We start from the raw sequence: 14674 nt of genomic DNA, 5'->3' as shown, positions 1-14674 counted from the left end.
CACCTAGGCAGTAAAAGAATTAAGAAGCCACTTTCACTTAAGACTATCCTTTTTTTAAAAAATTAATTAATTGATTAATTAATTTGGTTGTGCCAGGTTTTAGTTGTGGCAAGCAGGCTCCTTAGTTGCAGCACGTGGGCACCTTAGTTGTGGCAGGCAGTCTCCTTAGTTGTGGCATGTGAACTCTTAGTTGTGTCATACATGTGGGATCTAATTCCCTGACCAGGGATCGAACCCAGGGCCCCTGCATTGGGAGCACGGAGTCTTATCCACTGCACCACCAGGAAAGTCCCACTTAAGACTATCCTTGATGAAGCAGTACAAATGATTAATTTTATGAAATCTCTCTCCTAGAGTATGTGTCTTTTTAATGTTCTATATGATGAAATGTGACATGTACATAAGGCACTTCTGCGAATTACTGAAGTACACAATTGTGCAATTGTCTGAGATGTGTGAATTGAACTAGCTGCTTTTTTTCATAGAATACCATTTTTTGGGAAAGAATGACAAAAACTATGGTTATTCGACTTGGGTATTTGAATGAAATTAAACTACCACTTTAAGGAAAAGAAAGTATTTCTGCCAATGATAAAATTTGAGCTTTCAAGCAAAAATTATAATTTTGGAATATGTGCTGAAGGGGAGCAGAATATGCCACCCCTAAATATGGTACTTTGGCCTGTGGATTATTTCGAGCTGAAGGCAGTAACACCCAGCAGACTCAGGAAAAACTTTTACCTGTCCCTAACTACCTAATAGAATTTAGATACAGGGTATGTATCAGAAAAAGAGCTACGACCAGAGATAACTTTTTTATCTGAAAGACTTACTAGCATGGTTGGGCAAACTTCTAATTACCAAACATCTGTTCTTCTTCTAGTCCTGTGAATTGCCCTCCCCCCTTTGAAGCCTCAGGCCCCTAACCCAGTCTTCAGCTCAGGATGGCATATAAGTCTCAATTGCCTAACTTGCCCTTGGGTCTCATTTTTATGGAGCTCCCCTAAGTACGAAATTGTATTTTCTCCTGTTAATTTATCTTACTTCAATTTAATTAGCGGACCAGCTAAAGAACCTAGAAGAGAAGGGAAAACTTTTATGATCCTACAGGAAAATGTGGTATCCACCAGTGACTTTGACGGCTTCACAAGAGGGATGAGATCAGTGATGATTTTAATAAATGTGATTTTTAAAATACTGAATAAGGGGCTTCCCTGGTGGCACAGTGGTTGAGAATCCGCCTGCTAATGCAGGGGGCACGGGTTCGAGCCCTGGTCCGGGAAGATCCCATATGCCGCGGAGCAACTAAGCCCGTGTGCCACAACTTCTGAGCCTTCGCGTCTGGAGCCTGTGCTCCGCAACGAGAGGCCACGATAGTGAGAGGCCCGCGCACCGTGATGAAGAGTGGCCCCCGCTCGCTGCAACTGGAGAGAGCCCTCGCACAGAAACGAAGACCCAACACAGCAAAAATAAATATAAAATAAATAAATTAATTAAAAAAAATAATAAAATAAAATAAAATACTGAATAGGGACTTCCCTGGTGGTCCAGTGGCTAAGACTCCATGCTCTCAATGCAGGGGGCCCGGGCTCGATCCCTGGTCAGGAAAATAGATCCCGCATGCCGCAACTAAAGATCCTCCACGCGGCAACGGAAGATCCCCCATGCCGCAACTAAGACCCGACGCAGCCAAATAAATAAATATATTTTTTTTAAAAAGAATCTACCATTTCTTGAGTTTTGCTAGTATCGAATAAGAGTATCCAGAGGCCCTGCTTGGTCTGGGCTGCTTTAAAGCGGCTCAAGCAGCTCTCGCAGATCTGGCCATCAAAACGCACTTTTGCCCGGCCATAGCATCTTACTCTGTCTCCGCCGATGGTCGAGAATTAAGCGATCCCCCGTGTCACGATGGAAGAAGTGAGGGAGACCGCTGTCCAGATGCAAAGCCCTATCAAGACAGAGTGGAATTCCTGCTGTGTCCTTTTCACCTATTTCCAAGGGGATATTAGCAGCTAGCAGCGTGGTGGACGAACACGTCTCCAGAGCTCTGGGCAATGTCAAGAGCCCACAGGGACTGAGCCCTTCCAGCCAGAGTGGAGATGCGATCCTGAGGAATGTTAAGGAAATCTATTTCCCCCTTGATGGTGGACCTGCCAGTACCAGCCTTGCAGTTGAAAAAAGCCAGCCCCAGAGAGAAGAAAAGATCTGTTTGTTCTTTTACTGAAAACTTCGGTGTGAGGAAGGGAATTCTTTTTTCCAAACCTGCTTATGTTTTTTTTGCGGTACGCGGGCCTCTCACTGTTGTGGCCTCTCCCGTTGCAGAGCACAGGCTCCAAAGGCGCAGGCTCAGCAGCCATGGCTCACGGGCCCAGCCGCTCCGCGGCATGTGGGATCTTCCCGGACCGGGGCACGAACCCGTGTCCCCTGCATCGGCAGGCGGACTCTCAACCACTGTGCCACCAGGGAAGCCCCGGGGGCTACTCTTCGTTGCGGTGTGTGGGTTTCTCATTGTGGTGGCTTCTCTTGTTGCAGAGCATGGACTCTAGGCGTGTGGGCTTCAGTAGTTGTGGCACTCGGGCTCTGTAGTTGTGGCTTGCAGGCTCTAGAGAGCAGGCTCAGTAGTTGTGGCGCATGGGCTTAGTTGCTCCACGGCATGTGGGATCCTCCCAGGCCAGGGCTCAGACCCGTGTCCCCTGCATTGGCAGGCAGATTCTTAACCACTGTGCCACCAGGGAAGTCCCTGTTTTTTCTGTAAACTTGTTAAGTGAATCCTGAGCATATAAGATGGTTAAAAGAGCTGCTCAGGGGTGGGGAGCATAGAGCCTCACACTCCTTGCACCGACTGCCCTCCTACTTAGAAATCAGCCACCATCAATGGGGTCTTCCACATCAAGACTGACCTTGTGGTACCCCATGGGGTTGTCCCACTCTTCCAACTGAATAGAGATTCCAGGAACAGCCTGATGCTTTCTAGCCCTAAGCAGACTATGGCCAACTTCCCTCTTGCCTCTAACAAAAGCAAAATGGAAATGGGGTGGGCAAGACCCACTGAGAGTGGCTGGACGCTAGACACTCCCTGCATTCTCCAAGTTTGGAAGAATGCTGAAAAGGTCTCTGGCTGGCCCTAATGAATGAAATACTTTCACTCGGGAAATTTGATGGCTCAATTCCAAAAAAGTGATCCAAATGAAATGGCTGAGCAATCTGAGAAGTAACTTCTTGCAAGTTAGTAAACAAACTGCCCCATCCCAAGCGGGGCCTAGAGTAAGTTCTGTATCCAGAACACTTCTTAGATGAGTTCCATGACTTCCTGGCTGCCCTCCCTCTGAGGAGGAGGACGTTGGCACCCCATACCTCACAGGTGCTCATGCTCACCTGACAGCCTTCTGCAGCGGCCCACCTGACTGCCATCACCACGGAACCTTTCCTGTAGTTCTTCCACTGTTAGTAGCATCTGGGAAATAGTAACTTTCTTTTCAGCACAGAACCGTTGGGGCCACCTGTGCGGATACCCACGGCATCTCACACGAATTGGAGGTGAAAGGCATGGCTGGCTCCAAGACTTGGCAGCAGGACACTCCCTCAGATCGTTCCAGATAAAAGGACAAATTTCTCCAAACTCCTTCATCTCTCCAATCTGGTAGACAGCCTGGTGTCCAGTGTGAGCTTGGTATACTTACCCCTGGCAACCCAGAGGCCCCTGCCGTCAATGGTCCCCACACAAACCCCACTTGCTCCCATGTAAGAGCTCAGAGGGTGACTAATAATATGACATTTTTGGATTAAAAAAGAAAAGTATCCACAATTATCAGAGAAGGCTAAAGATACCTCTCCCTTTTCCGGCTATGTATCTGTGTGAGACCAGATTTTCTGCATTTCCTAGTCCAAAACAACAGGATAACAGAGCGAACGGGGAAGCAAATATGAGAATCCAGCTGTCTTCTATTGAGCCAAACATGAGAGATTTGAAAAATTGTAATATAATGCCCCTCTACTCAATTTTTTTGGAAAGTGTAGTTATATTTCATAAAACATATTATGTTCACATGTAATGGTTAATTATTAGTTTTAGGAGAATTAGTAAATGATTTTTAATTTCTCAATTTAAATTTCTAATCTGGTGAACATCCCACATAAACAAAAGCTCTTTGGGGTCCTTAATCATTTGTAAGAATGTAAAAGGATCCTGAGATCAACACGTTTGAGAAGAGCTGCTTTGTGGTACGTGCACCTTACCTTATGAGCTAGCTCCACCTTACAGAAGAGGAAACTAAGACATAAAGATTTAAGACCAGTTTAAGGCCACATGGTCAGTGTAGTGCTGGGTATTGTACTCCGGTCTTCTAACTCCAGAGCTTGTATTTGTGACTATAACTTTTTCCTTGAAATTACCTCTGCTAAAATTATCTTTAAGCAGATAGTTAAAAGACATTTCAACAACATTAAAAAAAAGTCTTCATCATAGTCAACGGATATTTCTTTCTTATTAAGTAGCTACACGATCCTTCCTTAGGCTTGTATCGCAAGTGAAACTGGTGATTGCTGGACCGTCCTCAGTTCGGTTTTTGTTCGGACAATCTGGTTTTCGAATCTGAGTTGGCGTCCCCTTGATAACTCCGCGGGGGAACTGGAGCTAAGGGTTCCAGTTCCCCGGGGACTCTACAGATTTCGCGTGGCTTCCACGCTCAGAACCCTCCCACTCTCAGCACCATCTCTGCCCTCAGACCCACTTTAGGACCTCTAGGGACGCTTCCTGGCCGCTGATTGGCTGGGCCTGACAACAATGGGAGGGACGCGGCTCCGGATTGGACGTCAGAGCCCCTTCTCCTCCCTCGCCCGCGTCCACCGAGCAGCGTCCCAAGTGAGAGCGGGATCCCGACTCCAACCAGGGCCTGGGCGGGGTCGAGCGCTCCGCCCCGGGAGCGGGGCTGCCACTAAGAGCCCTGGCCTGCGGGGGCCGGGTGTCCTGGGCACCCGGGATTGGCGTGCCGGCAACCTTCTCCCGTCGTGCACCGGGGCGCCGGCCGCTCACCCGGAAGAAGAAGCCTAGAGTCTTACTGTATAGTGGGGCACTGGCGGTGTTGCTGTGGGGAGTGGGTTCTGCTCTCAGGTGAGGGGGCGTGGGCGGGGCCGCGGGGAGTGGGTGCTGCTCTCAGGTGAGGGGGCGTGGGCGCTACGCTCAGGCTGCGGGCTTGAGCGTCAGCAGTGGCGCTTAGGGTGGCGACCTCGCTGGCCATCCTAGGGAACGAGCGGTCTCACCTACCGGGATGAAGGCGGGTGCTTACTTGGGATCCAAGGAAGGAAACCCGGCTTTTCCATTTATTTTTAAAGTATAAAGCATCTTTCCTTCCCACTCCCCAAGTTTAGTAGGCAAAGGGGAATAAGAACCACATGGCCTTTTTGCTCCTAGTTCGTTAGGAGTACGGTGTGTGTGTGTGTGTGTGTGTGTGGCCGGAGTAAAAGAGTTTGGCTACATTTACCCAAACACTAGGACTAGGAGTAATGGCAGGTATTTTACGGGGACACAGAAGGCTCTTGTGCTAGATTGTGGTTGCCTTGTTACTTAACCTGCAAGTGGAAAGACTGGCAAGTTACACATGAACAAAAGAATGGAGCAAAGAATAGCTGAGAATAGGCAGAGCTTGGTCAGACAGGGGAGCTGCTTCTACCACCTGTGGATGTTTCGGAAGGAGAGCTTTTTGAGTTGCCATCTGGCACCAAAGGGCTGAAGAATGAGTAAGAAAGGATGGGAGTCTCGGTGGCTCAATATAAAAGTTATCACCTGATTTTTTTTTTTAACATGTCTCTTTAAGTAGTTTAAATGGGAGTGAAAATGGTGGAGCTAAAGCCTTGAACTGCTGCCTTGAATTGTTTAGACATAGGAAAGCTTTACAAGGAATCTACTTTGTAAAAGCAAACAGCTGGATTTTACCCGGAGATACTGGTGCTGGTACAGGTGGAGAAAGTAAAGGAAACTTCACATGTGATTGAAAGGGCCCAGGAAATGTAGCTAGCGCTGAGTGAGTTGCATTAAGTAGCTGAGAGGATCACTGACTCTATCCTTAGTTGGATGACACATGGATGCATCTCCCAGATCATACTGCTAAAATTAAGTAAGAACTTCCTCCTTCCCCTCCAAGGGTAGAAATGAGCTTCATTTCCTCCTGAGGAGTGGCACCTACAGGGAGGGAGCTGGGAGAATAGTAGTTGCTAGAAATTATTACTTGAAGTATAGGTTTTTGTGTTTGTTCCATTGTTTTTAAGGAAAGTTACAATTGAAACATTTTTAGTGCCCTTTAAACTTAGTTTTAAGTATATAGCGTCTTGGGGGGTCCTAGGCTTTTTTTTAAAGCCAGTTTATAGCTATTTGTTTCTAAATGGTATAAGCCCCAAAGGAGAGGAGCTTGCTCTCGGAGCCTTAGGCAAACTCTTCTTGAGCCTGAGAATGATGACCATTTCGTTACTAAATTATGGTTCTGAATTTGGCAAACCTTTCAAGGCACTGGAGTTGTGTGAGCTGTACTGAGGTGTGGATTTCCTTGTCATCATGTCTCCTATGGTTACTTTTGTGGAAAGACACTTCAGTGTATTTAACTCTGCTCCTGTGCTGGCAAGTTACCGAATGCCTAAAAAGAGAAGAGAAAAACAATTTTTGTTTAAATCTTAGGAGGTTAATTGCTCACAGTGAGTTGGCCTGCTCTTTTTGATCACAGCCATTTGCTTACATCCAGGATGTTATACATCAGTTGTTACGGAATTGGGATTTCTCGCCTTTCAGTTCAGGACCCCTTTGCAGTGGTGACTGCATCAGCTGAAAAATCAGAATGTCAGCAAGAATACTGTTGAAGATGGCATTGCAACCACAGAATTTCCAGTTTACTCGACTGTGTAGCCCAATTTTGTCATATATCATGCAGCTTCATCTCTGCGTGCAGTGTCTGTGTGTGAAGAGACCTCCTGGTATACTGAAAAAGATTGGAAAAGCTGTGTGCTCTGCTAATTTTATGGTGTAAATGAGTTCCCCTTCTCTTGAAATGTTAGCCGTGTGAGCACAACATAAGGAAATTCATTACACACTCTTCTAACGGTAAGGCAGAACTAATAAGAGAATGTGTTTAAAATTAATTGTGGGACTGTAAAAATGAGTGGGTGTGTAAATGGGCATGGGGAGAGGAGAGGGAGAGCTCAGAGATAGTCTTGTTTTCCCAGGAGCCAGCCTGGATCATTTGTTGGCAGTACATATTGGCTGAAGTCAGTTTTCATTTCAAGGTAAATTGGAAAGGGAAATTAAACCTTCTTGTTCCACTCTTAAGAGAGGAGAATGGGGTGGAGGCGGCAGCCAGAGTGGATGCTGTTGGAGTGGTTCTAGGAGTAAAAAGATCAGTGCTGTATTTTAACAGAAGGTAACATCATGGGCCCCTTTGGACTTGAGTAACCCTGTGCTGCAGCCTTCATGGTCCCCTTGCTGGAGTGGGCGATGTTGCTGCACATGTAAACTGCCACACTGGGGGAAATCAGTGGCTTAGGCTTTAATGAATCTTTGCAAAGGAGTGGAAAACATCCTGAGTCGACTTGTGCAGCTGTGGGGTGCTTGGGCAGTGGTATAAACCGCATGTCGAGAGAGGAAATGATCAGAACCATTGGCTTGGGTTCTGGAGATGGGATTAGATAAGGGAAGGTCACAACTGGGCAACCCACTCAGGTGCCCCCGGAACTCTCCAACTCTGAGATCTGTCTCTGGGGCGGTGACTGTGCTTAGCAAGACAAAGAGAGACTTAGGAGCAAAGGCGTTTGTGGGGTTTTGGTTGTCTCTAAACAGCTGGGAGGGGGCAATGTTAGGTTCACTTAGAGAGCTGTGCTGTGTGTGCCCACAGACACTGCTGTGCCTGCAGTTCTCAGGCAGAAAGGTTTTATGACTCAGCCTGCCTTTTCTGGCTGCCTGAGGCGACAGTGTGTAGACCTGAACATGTTTTGGCTAGAGGTGGCCTGGTTCAGGGTCCCCGCCATGGTCTGAGAAGGGAGGCAAATCCTCCAGGGCTTTTAGCTTGGCACCTAGCTCACGTAGGGGACTTTTTTTCCTTCCTCTTAAGTTTTACACAAGAACAAAAAAGTTGCCTGGATTTCCCCAGGGGGGTGTCGATTAAAAATTTTCAGGGTCGGGCTTCCCTGGTGGCGCAGTGGTTGAGAGTCTGCCTGCTGATGCAGGGGACACGGGTTTGTGCCCCGGTCCGGGAAGATCCCACATGCTGCGGAGCGGCTGGGCCCGTGAGCCATGGCCGCTGAGCCTGCGCGTCCGGAGCCTGTTGCTCCACAACGGGAGAGGCCACAACAGTGAGAGGCCCGCGTACCGCAAAAAAAAAAAAAAAAAAAAAAAAAAAAAAAAAAATTTTCAGGGTTTTGCCCTGGCCAAGAGAGAGAAGAGTAGACGCATACTAACAGTGATTGATCGTGTGTCTTCTGTCCCTCATCAGATGTTTTCTTCCAATGGGCTTTTGGTGTAGAATGTTGGAGAACCAAGAGCAGGAGGTAAGCATGTGGTCTCTGGGCAACAGGTGGGTAAATGTTTGAGGGGATTTGGGAGATTCAGATATTGCTTGGTGGTGTCCTTCTGACACTAATACCTTGGTGGTTCTGATGAGCTCAGGGTCAAGCCAGAGGAGGGAAATCAGTAGTAAAGGCATTACTGGGAAATGAGGTTCCATTTTCACTAACTTTTCCATTCATTGGAATGTACTAGAATGTAAGCTTCATAAGGGCAAAGCTTTTTGTCTCTTGTTCTTGTTCTACCCTAGTGCCTTAGCACAGTGCCTGCCACATACAGGGTGGTCAATAAATATTTGCCGAATTGAATGAATAAATGAACAAATGAATGAAAGTTGGTGTTGAGTGGAAAAATCTGGCAGCCTTTGTGTCGAGGCCACCTTACTGTGTGGCTGTGCTGAAGCTGAAGAAGCATTTCTTCCCTCCAGGAGGTGATCACTGTGCGTGTTCAGGACCCCCGCGTGCAGAATGAGGGCTCCTGGAATTCTTACGTGGATTATAAGATATTCCTTCATGTAAGTGCATCCAATTTTGATATTGGGGTCAGCACCCTCCAGGGCTGAGGGCCAGTCTTGAGGCAGAATCTGTTTATGGATGTTTTGACAGAAGTAAAGGAGGGAGGAGAGGAAAGAGAGCCTGGGGTTTGCCTGAGAGTTGTTTTCAGGCTGCCTGGTGGCATCTTGCTCTGCTTGGAGCCCTCGATCAGGACTGTGGCCTGGTGGCTTGGGTCCTTAGTGAGAGTGACGATGGGGAGTTCACGTGAACTTGGGCTTTTTCCACTAAAGCCTTTTCATGTGCTGCCTCCTGTAGACCAACAGCAAGGCTTTTACTGCTAAGACATCCTGTGTGCGTCGCCGCTACCGAGAGTTTGTGTGGCTGAGAAAGCAGCTACAGAGAAACGCTGGTTTAGTGTGAGTTTGCTCTTGTTTTCTTCTTGGGTCTGAGACTGGCTTTTTAGGTGCTTACTTGGCAACTGGAATTTACAATGAAAAAAGCTTGGCAACTTGCCAGGTACTGAGGACATTGAGAAATGTATTCTTAAATTATGTTTTCAAGTCAGTAAAAAAAGTAAGACAGCGTTCTTATTTCTAATATTTTGACCTAACAAAGCCAAATAAATCTAAAAAATATTTTTCTTTTTTAACATGCATAGGGCTAAATAGTCTAGGGCTAAAGAAAGGTACTGCTGGCTTTTTAAGTGTGCTTCACTGGTTGTGAGAAGCTTTTTAGCATCTGGAATAAATTGACAGGTGGTGTTCCCGTCCATTTGATATATAAAAATAGTGATTATTTTTTTCTTTTTTGTGTAGAGACCTCTATCCAGAGAGCCTTAGGAAAAGCAGTAGTGTTCACTCCTCACCTGCATACTTCAAATAAGTCCTAAAACTTGAGACAGTTTAGGACAGTGATTCCACCACAGTGTGGCCACTGCAATGCTCTGGTGACCCTGTTGATGACGTAGCCAGTTAGATAACATGTGGGACTGATGAGGCCATTGTCATGGGTCAGGCCCTAATTAGTCAGTTGGAACTTCCTCTGAACAGACCCTGCATCCTCTAGTCTGGCCTGCCATTTTTTTTTTTTTTTTTTTTTGCGGTACGTGGGCCTCTCACTGTTGTGACCTCTCCCGTTGCGGAGCACAGGCTCCGGAAGTGCAGGCTCAGCGGCCACAGCTCACGGGCCCAGCCGCTCTACGGCATGTGGGATCTTACCGGACCGGGGCACGAACCTGTGTCCCCTGCATCGGCAGGCAGACTCTCAACCACTGCGCCACCAGGGAAGCCCTGGCCTGCCATTTTTAAAGCATGTGCCATGCTTCACAGGAGAGGCTAGGGAGGCTTGAAGAGTTTGTGGATGATTTGCTGCAACTCGACTACTTTCAGAAAATTCCAAGCATGTGACCTTCCAGGGCTGGAGAAGGTAGTCTTAATTTACACAGAAGGACCCAGCATTCTCCGTGTCTCTGTGTCCAAGTTTCTTCCTTTTTCAGTAATAGTTGATGGTGGGAATGGGTTTTGTAAACAGTGTAATCTAGCAGCATGGAGTTTTTAAGTCATAGACTTGGTTCAAATACCAACTCTGCTGCTTACTTACTAGCTGTGTGACACTGGGAAATTTACTTAACTTCTCTGTTTCTATTTCCTTACCACTAAAATGGGGACACTAATATCTTTCTCATGGGGTTTTGGGGAGTATTAAACGAAGTAAGGTTAAATTAAAACATTACAGTGCCTGACACACTCATGCAGTCAAGTCAGTGTTAGTCTCCTTCCCCTGCCACCTTATTAAATTCTGTTTGTATTGATTTGCGCCTCTTTTTAGGGGATTTCCTTGATCAGGGACTGGAATGACTGTCTTGGATGTTACTTATCTTGGGCGTGTTACATTATGTGATCCCACAGGCCTGTACCTGAACTTCCTGGGAAGTCAACCTTCTTTGGCAGCTCAGATGAATTCATTGAGAAGCGACGACAAGGTCTGCAGCACTTTCTCGAAAAGTGAGTGGACTTGGCGGGCTAGCACTTGCCTCCTGGGGAGGGGCTGGGGGGTGAGGTGTGTGTGCCGGGCAGGATGGCCCCTGTGAACATACAGGCACATTTGTGTCAGATGCCTTTCTTGCACCCTTGTGCCTTCAGTGCTCACTCAAGCCACAAGGCCTTCAGAGGATGGGGCTGGGGAGAGCCACTGCTCGGGGTGATGCTCTGTGTTGCCCTACCTGTGTTTGCCCCAGGGTCCTGCAGAGTGTGGTCCTCCTGTCAGACAGCCAGTTACACCTCTTCCTGCAAAGCCAGCTCTCGGTGCCTGAGATAGAAGCCTGTGTCCAGGGCCGAAGCCCCATGTCCGTTTCCGATGCCATTCTTCGCTATGCTATGTCAAACTGTGGCTGGGCCCAGGAAGAAAGGCGGGGCTCCTCTCACCTGGCTAAAGGAGACCAGCCTAAGAGGTAACTGAAGTGCTCTATTTTGAGACACCAGTGGCTAGGATTATTGTAACCTGGGCCAGTGAGGTGTCCATTGGTAGAGAAAGCAGTAAGGTCACAGCGTCAGTGGCCTTTCAGAAGGGCCTTGGCCTCCTTGTGCATGGTTCTTTCATTCCATGCACAAAGGTCTTGTTTCTTTACTAACTCATCCCTGGGGAGCGTGCTCTCCTATTGGAACCTGAGGAGAAAGAAGAGAAGGCTTTCTTATTTGTTTTGTTCTTTATCCTCTCCCCCAACCCCCGTTTTCTTTTACTTGTTTTTTTTAATAAAGTGCATTGTTATTTTTTTAATTAATTAATTTTTAAAATAGCATTAGAGCTCTCTTTTTAATTTATTAAATTTATTTATTTTTGGCTGCGTTGGGTCTTCATTGCTGTGCGCAGGCTTTCTCTAGTTGCAGCGAGCGGGGGCTACTCTTTGTTGCAGTGTGCTGGCTTCTCATTGCGGTGGCTTCTCTTGTTGCAGAGCACGGGCTCTAGATGCGTGGGCTTCAGTAGTTGTGGCACGCGGGCTCAGTAGTTGTGGCTCGCCGGCTCTAGAGCGCAGGCTCAGTAGTTGTGGTGCACGGGCTTAGTTGCTCCATGGCATGTGGGATCTTCCCGGACCAGGGCTCGAACCCATGTCCCCTGCATTGGCAGGAGGATTCTTAACCACTGGACCAGCAGGGAAGTCCCCCCCATTTTCTTTAAATAACAACCTTATCGAGATATATTTACATACATAAAGTTCACCCTTTTAGTGTACAATTCAGTAGTTTTAGTTTATTCATGAAGTTGTTCAGCCATCTATCACCACAGTCAGTTCTAGAATGTTTTCATCACCCCCAAAGAAACCTTGTGCCCATTAGCTGTGACTCCCCATTTTCCCCAACCCCCAGCCCTTGGCAATCAATGTCTACTTTACTTGTCTATGGATTTGCATATTCTGGACATTTCACAGAAACGGAGTCAGTCATACGGTATGTGGTCTTTTGTGACTGACGTCTTTCATTTAGTACATTTTCACGGTGTGTCTGTGTTGTAGTGTGTATCAGCACTTAATTCCTTTCTACGGCCGAATAATATTTATTTGTATGGAGAGACCTCCTGCTGTTGTCCATTCATTTTTGTTTACCTGTTCATGCCCTTCGTTTCCCTTTCCCTCTCTTTTCCAGTTGCTGCTTTCTCCCAAGATCGGGCAGGAGGAGCTCTCTCTCACCGCCTCCCGGGGAAGAAAAGGACAGTTTCGAGGTGTGGGCTCCTGTTGTTGACTCTGAGGCTCCTTCCTTGGAGAGCCCCCCTCTCCCACCTTCCTCCTTTCCGTCATGCTGTGGTTTTGCAAGACCTGATGAGGGAATCTCTGCTCCTCAGCCTGTGAGGAGGGCCATGGGAGGGGACCGTGCAGTGTGTTTGGATCCTGGTCAGTTGGAAACAGTTTTGGAAAAGTGAGCTCTGCTTGGAGCTCTGGGTTCTCCTCTGAGGCGGATGAAGGAGATGTGGGCCGGGAGACTTGCTCAGGTGGGGCTGGGCCCAGGCCGGTGGTGGGGAGGCTGGGCTGCTTCGTGTCTTACCGTGGCCTCTGCTCGCGTTGGTTGCGTGGAGATCGGTGACAACTCGTCAGGCTTCTTCCATAGAAATAGACACTGTGCAGATGTTTATAAGTTAAGCACAAGGCGCAGGGGTTGTTGGTTCTGAACCAAACCCCATATTTACTCTTCTGGGAGCTGAATTTCTTTAGATGTTTGTTAACAGGCCTAGGAGCACTGTCTCAGGTGACTGGTTTTGGGGACCTGTAGGTGGCAGATTTTAAGCTGCCATACTGAATAATGTTCAACAGAAATGCTTGTGTCATTGTATTCCCACAGGCTCTATTTTTGCTGCAGCCCCTGGAGCACTTAGTTTCTGGGAGGCTGGCCTCTTGCCTACCCCCTTGCATGGACAGGGAGGTGAATATTCTCCCACCTCCTTGCTTTTCCTCCACTAATACCACTGAATGGAACGGTGCTGTGACTCCTGTCACTGGGGTTTCCTGCGCATCCCAGGACCTCGGCCTGGCTTTATGGGGCCAAGACCCATGAAATAGCTCATGGCCATCCACGAAAGAGAAGGGTTTGGTCACAGCCATAGGAAAGGGACCAGTTCAGGGGCTTTGTTTTGGAAAGGATGCCCTGGGCTGTCACCGTCTCTCTGGTTATAAAGCGGAGACGCGTCTGTCTTCTCTGCAGGGTAAGCATGGGCTCCTTTCTTTTTTGAATCCTTTTCTTCTCCCTTAGTAACAGCTCCCTGCCCCCAGGCTTCAGCCACCACGTGTCCCTCCGCTGTGTTGCCGTATGTTCAATCCAGTGGGGTGCAGGGGCTTTGTTTCTGCCTGGAGAGAGGGCTCTGGGGATGGAGATGAGGAACAACACGCCTTCCTTCAGACAATGAGGCATTCTGCCCTCCTGCTGCCGTAATTCTCTCCTCTGAGAGCCAGAGCTGGTAGGAGATGAGTGCCGCTGGCATTCTGCCCTGCCCTGCCCTTGGGTTTGTGTGTGTGGTTCTTCCCCTTCTTGCCCGCTTCTCCCTCTTCTGGCCATCGCACCCTGTCTCTGGGCTCTTTTACTACCAGCCTATGCTATGGGACTGTCATGGCATTTAGTTCAGAGTTGAGGGGTTTTGGCTTGAAATAAAATTCAAGTATTTAAGACTGTTGTTGCAGTTGGTGTCTAACAAGCTGTAGCAGTGGAGGAGGGAGTGAGGGCTGGCAGTAGTTACTTTCATAAATCATGAATTTATCAGCGTGGAAATAATGGTTCAGAACCGTGCACGGCAGCTCTCCTGTACTGTGTGTGCAGCTCAAGTTCACCACTGGAGGAAGAATTGCCTTCCAAAGAGTCAGGATCCAGCTCCTCTCACAGTTATGGGCACGAACCTTGTTAGGTATAATTTACCTGATGCTGCTTCCGTCCTCGCAGCCTGTCTGCGGTGCCAGGTGCTGAAAGAGAAATAAAGTTTGTCAACAGGCAGATGCGGAGCCCTCGCTGGGACTCATTTCTCTTTCCTGCCCGCCTCCCCTGGGTCTCTCCTTTATATGATGCAGCAGAGCAAGGCGAGGATAGAAAACCTACAGAGGCAAATCCAAAATGTCAAAAGAAGTTCATTTAAAAGGGGAAAAAACTCCATACACAAACCTCAC

At 47.8% G+C, this 14674-nt stretch overlaps 1 protein-coding gene across 7 annotated transcripts; it reads left to right on the top strand.

Moving 5' to 3' along the window:
• The first annotated feature begins 5000 nt into the window (after positions 1-5000).
• On the top strand, positions 5001-14655 carry SNX11 (sorting nexin 11). Of its 7 annotated transcripts, none has more exons than XM_027094358.1 (9): positions 5001-5110; positions 6918-7087; positions 7210-7269; positions 8472-8526; positions 8970-9056; positions 9352-9452; positions 10944-11039; positions 11273-11485; positions 12675-14655. In XM_027094358.1, exons 4-9 carry the CDS (start codon positions 8485-8487, stop codon positions 12946-12948), a joined length of 813 nt encoding a protein of 270 aa, XP_026950159.1. In that variant the 5' UTR covers positions 5001-5110; positions 6918-7087; positions 7210-7269; positions 8472-8484; the 3' UTR covers positions 12949-14655. The 7 variants fall into 7 exon arrangements, with proteins under 7 accessions (XP_026950159.1, XP_026950162.1, XP_026950158.1 ...); XM_027094357.1 differs by having other exon boundaries at positions 5036-5110; positions 6732-7087; XM_027094362.1 differs by lacking the exon at positions 6918-7087 and having other exon boundaries at positions 5040-5110.
• Positions 14656-14674: the final 19 nt, after the last annotated feature.

Source organism: Aethalodelphis obliquidens, unplaced genomic scaffold, assembly GCF_003676395.1.
Source record: "Aethalodelphis obliquidens isolate GAN/ISIS:26980383/991018 unplaced genomic scaffold, ASM367639v1 scaffold89, whole genome shotgun sequence".
Lineage (NCBI taxonomy): Eukaryota > Metazoa > Chordata > Mammalia > Artiodactyla > Delphinidae > Aethalodelphis > Aethalodelphis obliquidens.
This window is presented reverse-complemented; position numbering and strand designations above follow the sequence as displayed.

Excerpts from the sequence above, each read along its gene's own strand:
- SNX11 (XM_027094358.1), top strand. The coding sequence starts at position 8,485 with ATGGGCTTTTGGTGTAGAATGTTGGAGAACCAAGAGCAGGAG. Across the intron at positions 9,057-9,351 it reads ATTATAAGATATTCCTTCAT|ACCAACAGCAAGGCTTTTAC; the intron begins GTAAGTGCATCC and ends TGCCTCCTGTAG. Across the intron at positions 11,040-11,272 it reads CTGCAGCACTTTCTCGAAAA|GGTCCTGCAGAGTGTGGTCC; the intron begins GTGAGTGGACTT and ends TGTTTGCCCCAG.